The sequence below is a fragment of the Triturus cristatus genome, chromosome 1_2 (assembly GCF_964204655.1).
Source record: "Triturus cristatus chromosome 1_2, aTriCri1.1, whole genome shotgun sequence".
Classification (NCBI taxonomy): domain Eukaryota; kingdom Metazoa; phylum Chordata; class Amphibia; order Caudata; family Salamandridae; genus Triturus; species Triturus cristatus.
Window position 1 is genome coordinate 823954813 of NC_140580.1, and position 7744 is coordinate 823962556.

Below are 7744 nucleotides of genomic sequence, written 5' to 3' on the forward strand. Positions count from 1 at the left end.
GATATAACCTCAGAAGAAATCAGTAAGGCGATATTTGCTATTAAATCCGGGAAAGCTATGGGGGCCAATGGAATTCCAATTGAATTCCTCAAGGACATGGCCCCCAAAATAGCTCCACATTTAAAAAACATGTATGATGAAAGCTTGGAGCGGGGTGCTCTCCCCTTGGACCAAAGACTGGCGTCGATCGTCGTTATTCACAAACCCGGTAAGCCAGCGACAACTTGTAGTTCATACAGGCCCATTTCTTTAATTAGTTCGGAGGCCAAGGTCCTGGCCAAACTCCTCGCTTCACGCTTGCTGACGGTTCTCCCCTCCTTGGTCCATGAGGACCAGTCCGGATTTATACCAAGCCACAACATGGCCCTCAATATTCACCGAGTCCATAACGTCATGGGCAGGCAACCATACTTGCAAGAAGATGCAGTAATACTATCACTGGATGCCGCAATGGCGTTTGACTCGATTGAGTTGCCCTACCTATTCGAGGTCCTGACCAGGTTTGGATTCGGTCCTCGATTCCGACAATGGATTGCGCTATTGTATACCGCTCTATTGGCCCAGGTCCGAGTCAACAACTGCACTTCGCGGGTGTTTGCACTGCAGAGGGGGACCTGACAGAAATGCCCCCTGTCCCACCTCTTGTTCGCATTGACTCTGGAGCCGCTTGCACACTGGATTCGTAAAGATGCTTCCATCCGTGGCCTGCGATGGAGTGAGGATATAGAGGATAAAATATCATTGTACGCGGATGATATCTTAATTTATATGGCATCTCCACGGGCTTCACTTAATAGCCTATTCCATGTCATCACTAACTTTGGTAAATATGCAGGATATATTATCAATTGGTCAAAGTCGGTACTATATGTTCTTCATGGCCCCCCGCCTCGGCTGCCACGCGGATATGACGTCGCCGTGGTCACCGACGGATTTAAATATTTGGAGATTGATATTACCACCGACCCCAAAACATTCTATGATCGTAATCTTCTTGGCCCCCTTCGAAAGCTGCAGGATATTGTGCAGCATTGGAGGTCGCTGCCCTTATCCCTCCTGGGAAGAGCAGCCTTATTTAAAAAGCTCGCATTCCCTAGATTTTTGTATGCCCCCCAGAACTGCCCTTTCCCCATAGCTGACTCACATTTTGCTGCCATAGAGGAAGAGATCAGGACTCTATTATGGGACGGCATGGCACCTCCAATTGCCCTCCGCAAGCTGACGAAGGGGTGGTATGATGGGGGCATCGCTCTCCTTGACCTTCGCCTATACTATTGGGCCTCACAACTGGTGGCCACAAACCACTGGATTCACGGCTCCCCATCGAATCCAGCCTTTCATCTGGAGAGGTATCAGACGGGGAGGGAAGGTTATCTAGGCGCCCTGTATAGTAGGGCTCGGAGGGGCCGATATCTCGGACCCATGTCATTGACGGGGGCCGTCTGGCTTCAAGCCACCAAACATCTAGGCTGGGCAGATAAGCTCACGAAATCTACACCGCTCTGGTCCACACAGAAACTGGGGCTACTCTGCCACCATGCGGGCTTTGATAAATGGGACATGATCGGTATCACAACTATTGGCGATTTGGTACATCGAGGGAAACTCCTCACATTTACAGAACTGCAAACGAAACACGATCTTGCTTTTCGGTATCTGCAAATTAGGCATGCCCTTCAGACTACTATCCCAGACTTTTCCTCTGTACCAGATTCCTCTCCTCTAGAAGACCGCCTCTTCTCCGAACCGCTTTTTAAAAAGGCGGTATCTAGCACATATCGCAAGCTTTGTAACAATTTACCCGACCCCTTCCAGACTCTCCGGGACCAATGGCAGGCAGACATAGGGCCTATATCTGATGACGACTGGCAGACGGCGTTAATGTCCCCCAGGGAAACGGCGATAAAACACTGTTTCCGTCTCATTCAATTGAAAATCCTCCACCGCTCTTACCTTTCAGGTATACTTATTGCTAAACTGGGCCGTAGGTTAGACACACTGTGCCTTAGAGGCTGTGGTCAGGTTGGTACGTTCTATCATGTTCTCTGGACATGCCCCATGAAACGCCCCCACTGGGACAAGGCAACTTATAAAATGAAAGACACGCTAGGGAAACAGATTGACCTGACACCAGGGTTGGGGATCCTCAACATTTGGGAGGCCACAGATTTGACTGAAATAGAACATCAATGGGTGGCACTGGGGTACGTATTAGTGAAGAGAGCTATCGCAATGTCCTGGGGCTCTGCCACATGACCCCTGACAATTGGTTGGGTGGTGGAATTAGATCGCTGCATGATAGCAGAGAAAGAAGTTTATAAAATGCGGGGCTGCCCTAAGAAATGGGATCGAAAATGGAAACACTGGAATTCCTATAGGAGAGAGATTTGCACATCACCCGTGGACGATATGGCAGTGCGCCGAAGAGTTGGATTATGACGCCCTTACTGCATGTGTTAAGTGATACTTCGCTGTTACAACATTGTGTTTTCGAACTGATATGTCTCTGATCTACACGGATGACTCTGTGATTTGATTCAATAAAAAGTTTATTAAAAAAAACCAAAAAAAATAATAGGTATCTTAACATGTGGTTATTGGTCTTTAAAATGAAATGTAGTGACCTCTGACAAAGCCAATAGGCTTGCCAGGTATGTTGTTGTGATGACCCCTTAACAAAGGAAATAGGAATGTTTTATTTTAACTAATATCCCCATTTGTGTGATGTGTTATCTGGCAGAGGTGGGGGGATATTGACAGTTTGGGGGTCATGACCCTTTAGGGTTCAAATGTGATTTCATAGTGTCACCAAAGTATTTTTAATCTGCCTGATATATATATATTTGTAAATGAATGCGTAGCATTTAGTAGTGTGTGTGTAATAAATGTAATTTTCCTTTTCTAAAGAAAAAGCTCTTACTGGAAAATCATTTATTGAGTGTTATTGCCAAATGCTAGCTAATGGTGATTACTAACCCTCTCCACCTCCCTTGAGTAGGCCTTGAACTTTTCTGCTTCACTACCCTGAGAGAGTGAAGAGCTACAATGGGTTGCTTGGTTACCAGTGGGGGGAAATTGTGGACCTAATATTTGTGCTGGCCACACATCCTGCACAACTAACAACCCAATTTCTTACAAGTAACAAGTGCAAGTGTACAGTGGGAGTTCATATTGATATAATACTCACCGTTTTAGGCTTGTTCTTACTACTCACACACATTTTGGTGTTATACATTTCACAGGAACCCATGTGCATTAGCATATAGAACCAAAAATGAAGAGTGGCTCAGGCCACTCACTGGTGTAGATAAACATGGCCCTGATTGTCCTCATCTCTACTCTGACGTTTGATTTGGGATTGGATCTGTCTGATGCAAGGATCACCCAGATCCTTATCAGCCTTGCCGCTTGTGAGTGAAGTTGCTCATTTCTTTCCGTGCATAATAACCATAACCCTCACAGTGGTTATCGGTATTACTCAAATAACGCTTGTATGTTTCTCGTAAAGTTGTATGCAGGAACTGTTTGAGATCCAAGCTCAATATAACATACCTACCGTTTTTAGAGTGAAGTGGTGAATGTTGCAAGTTCATATGACTGTGATACATATCCATGTTCATAGTTCTCTCAAGACATTTTCTGCAAAAACCAAGTCTCCCATGTTACAAATTGATCCAATGAGTTAAGCATATGAATCGAAATATGAAACACTGCAAACAATCTCGCCTATGAGTTCCAATGAACTCAATATTACAATCACTATCCAAGTGTTCTGTTCAACAGACTTAGGGTGTCTAATAGGGAGTCGGTACTCTTTTCGTGTCAGAGGAGGCTACCTGCATGTCGAAATCCATTTTGCACACCATAGGGAGCCTACCTGGCACCCCTAAGATTGCCAACTGTGCATCTCTCCTCTCATTTATATTCCAGGTCCTGCGGTTTTGGGACCGAAAAGTACTCTGCATGGCAAAAGACGTGTCCCTCTGCCCTAAGTGCCCAACTGTACTGTTGTCTTAATTTCGAATGCTGATTTGTTTACCATAGGTCAACACGGATCATCGTGTGCACCATAGCATAAGTCTGTCTCATGGGCTGCAGTCTTGTTGGGCTCACCAGGAGTTTAGCAGCACAAGTGTGGTGGTGGCAGCATACCCTGTAGAGATCAATAGTAGTGAACAGGGCCTTTTTACCCCGTATCGCTGGAGTGAAGCCGACAGGCTCCCTCACCTTCTTAATAGTTCTTCTGCTCTGTGCTTAATTTGCCCTTCAGGTTGATGTGGAGTGCTGCGCAGTGCCGGAGTAGTGACCAATAGCGGCCAGCATGGCTTACGGGTGGCGGGGTGTGGGGGATATTGTGGGGGATGTTGCAAGGGGAGTCGCACGGGCGGGGGTTCGGGGTGCGCAATACAAGAAAAAAAAGAAACTTACCTTACCTCTGGGACCCGCACTGCTTCTGCTCTCCTTGTCTTGGATCAGGCAGCAGGCACACCCCACTGGCCAATCACAACGCGGCAATGCAGGGTTCTGATTGGTAAGCACCCAGGCTCCCTTAACCAATCACAATGCTGCAATGCAGTGTCGTGATTGGTCTGAGCGCCGTGCCAAGGCGCTCAGTCAGGTGCTGGAGGGGTGGGCATGTTCTCCATGCAAGCTGTAATTCAGCCTGCATGTAGAACAAGGAAAGTGCACATGACTGGTTTGGGCGGCCCGAGAGGGCCGAACAAACAGTCATTGTGCACTTTGGAGTGTGCAAGCCACTCCTCCCCTGCCCTGCTCTGAGAACAGAGCAGAAACCTGCCCACCCACAAAGCAGCACGAAGCATAGAATGATAATAACTTAAAATTATTATCATTTTATGTTTCCTACTTTGCACTGCTTAAAAGCAGTGGGGCAACGCTCCTTCGCCATAGCGAAGGAGCCGCCCCTGGTAGTGACTTTGCGCTGCATGTATATGTGCCTGGGAAGGTTACAGTACAGTGATAGAGCAGTGCATGTGTGGTTAGTGCATGTGTATGTATTCCTAGGAAGAATACATTACATGAGATATGTAGCCAATGTTCCCTCTAATTTTTTCCCTCTGTGTGCGGCAGTGGAGGGTCTCTGTGTGCTGCAGCCATGGCTATGGGCGCCAGGAACAAAGACCGCGCGTGTGCATAGCGCCAAATGTCACTCCAAACGTTTACTTTAAAAAGTGAAAAGATGGTGCATTTTCACACATACAGCGCCACGTTAAGGGTCTTAATGCCAGTTTGCAAATTGGATAAACACGCCATGATGTGAATTGGTTACTCAGGCAAGTACACTTCAGGTTTAGAAAAGCACAAGACTTCAACGGTTGTACCATCATAAGATTTTAATAAATATTCTTAACTGGAGCACTGTTCATTGGGTGGGGAAATGTTGAGAGCCAATACAATATCACATATACAGAATAAGGGAGAGGGCCGTTCAGACACGTCACGTGGCATCACTAGATGGGTGACAAGGTTGCTTCTCACAGCGATCCTTGCCATTTTTCCAGTGCTGATAAACTCTATCTAGGTCAACTTCCCCATTCAGGAGGTAGGCCTTTGTCCTCATCAGCGTATCCAAATGCTTCTGCTCTAGTCTATTTCTCGATTTACTCTTGATAGTATTCATGAGGCTGAATCCTCGTTCACAATCTGCACTAGATGCTTGAAACGTTGCACAGACATCAACAAGCTGAGACACCACACTATACTGAGCAGCATTGCGTACAGTGAAATTCACCATGTTTTGAAAGATGGTAAATAACCCACCCTTTACATGTTCTGCCACCACATATTTATAGTCTCTGTATTGTTGAACATCATCTTCTGGTGTTTCACAATCACCCAGGACCAAGACATTTTTATACTTTTCAACAAGTCTTTGTATATTCTCAGTCCCAAAATCAAAATGTGATTGTGTTGCTATTGCCTGGATTTCAAAACTTGACCATTCTTTCAGTTCATCTTCAGGGAGCCTTTTTTGCATGTGCTCACAAAGAAGGGAAACAAAAGACAAAATAGGCCCACTGTCAAACTCTTGCCTTTCCTTGTACAACACTATAAGATCCCTTACATTGCAGCTCCAAAAGACAGTGTCCCCCAAATACTGTTGCTTAATTTGGCCAATCTTCGCTCTTGCATACTGTACAGCTTCAACAGTAGTCAAATAACTTTTTGGGAATAGTTTGCACAAAGATGAAAATTCACCCAGAATGTCATTAAGTACTGCAAGAGAAATATGGTAGTTGAAGTCTGATAGCTTTTTGTAACAATATTTAGCAACTGGATCATTCTCCTCAACTTTCTCATGCTCAAAGTACTTAAGAACAGCCTCGTAATTACGAATTAGTGCACCAACAGCAAAATGCCTCGAAAGCCACCGGACTTCATTCAGTGGTCGAAAAGAGACCACTTCACATTCAATGACCGATGCAATTTCATCCAGCTTGGACTTCCTTGCAGGAGATCTGGAGAACACATTGTAGACAGTCCTCAATAATGTCTCAATCTCTTTAATCATTGGAACCCTCTTCCAGGCATCATCAACTCCCAAATCTTGTCGATGGGCGACACAATGCTGCTCAACTAGATGAGGAATGGATTGTGTAAGGCGAGTAGCGACACCATTATTCTTACCCAGCATCACAGACGCACCATTGGATGTGAATATGACCATTTTCATGAGGTCCAGTTCATTGGCAGTGTAGAATTCTTTCACAGCAGTAGTGATAGCCTCAGCATTACAACTAGTCAGCTTCACTATGCCCCCAAACTGTGTTTTGTGCTCTGTTGATGTTACAGGTCGGAACTTGAAGTACAGGATGAGCATTTTTGTGACAGAAATATCTGTGCTCTCATCAATTATCAATGTGTGATACAAAACGTGCCGAAGTTCTGCCATAGCTTCACAGTGTATCACGCTCTTGATGGCCTCAAGGAACTCAAAGGCATAGTTCTTGGTCCTCCAGCTGTCTGGAATCTTCACATACAAAGCTAGGTGGTCATGGATGTCTTGTACAGATAACATTGACGTATTCATCTTGACGGCCAGCAACACGTTGTTGATGAGAATCTTTATCTCCTCAGGCATAGATCTTTGGCGTTCAACTACTTGCATTCTATTTGCTTTGTCAGTGGCAATTTCTGTCAGCATTGCCCGCACTCCATAACCAAACCTGGCAGCAGCACTTCTGTTTCTCAATATCACCATTGCAGACTCGTGTACTTTGCTAAGTAGATGGCGTTTCACGCAGTCCAGTTTCCAGCCATCACTCCATTTCTTCCCTGTAGAAAAGTCCCCAACAATCTTGGCTTCAGCACATGCTTTGCAAATCAAGCCCACGTCTGGACTGTATTGAAATAGTTCCCCGAGTTTCACGCAATCCTTGCTTCGTGATTTCTGTGTCTCCACAATTTCTTTCATCCACTCTTCCTTGAATACAAGGCATCATTTCTTCCTTTGTGGTGAAGCACCGTACTCTCCCAAAGTTACAGCTTTGCGCTTGAACATTTCCGTGCCCGCCGGTTTGAACCTGCTGTGCCACAAAGCCTGCAAAATAAGGGAACATGGCTTACGTTGACGCCTAGCTCATGAATGCAATTTGTTATACTACAATGTACAAGATGCACCACAGTTTAACTCTACCAAACAATTACCTCTGCTGCTTGTACTCACGTACGCCCGTTTAAATGTATAGGGTTCTGGCTGCGAAACCTGCAACAGAAGAAAACA

General features: G+C 45.5%; 1 protein-coding gene across 1 annotated transcript; it reads right to left on the reverse strand.

Moving 5' to 3' along the window:
• Positions 1–5458: 5458 nt before the first annotated feature.
• LOC146868077 (zinc finger protein 862-like) lies at positions 5459–7522 on the reverse strand. The gene has a single exon (XM_085615175.1). It carries the CDS (start codon positions 7433–7435, stop codon positions 5459–5461), a length of 1977 nt encoding a protein of 658 aa, XP_085471301.1. The 5' UTR covers positions 7436–7522.
• Between the last annotated feature and the right edge of the window lie 222 nt (positions 7523–7744).

What these genes read in the sequence shown, in the direction of transcription:
- LOC146868077 (XM_085615175.1), bottom strand. Translation starts at nt 7,435, where the DNA reads ATGAAAGAAATTGTGGAGACACAGAAATCACGAAGCAAGGATTGCGTG.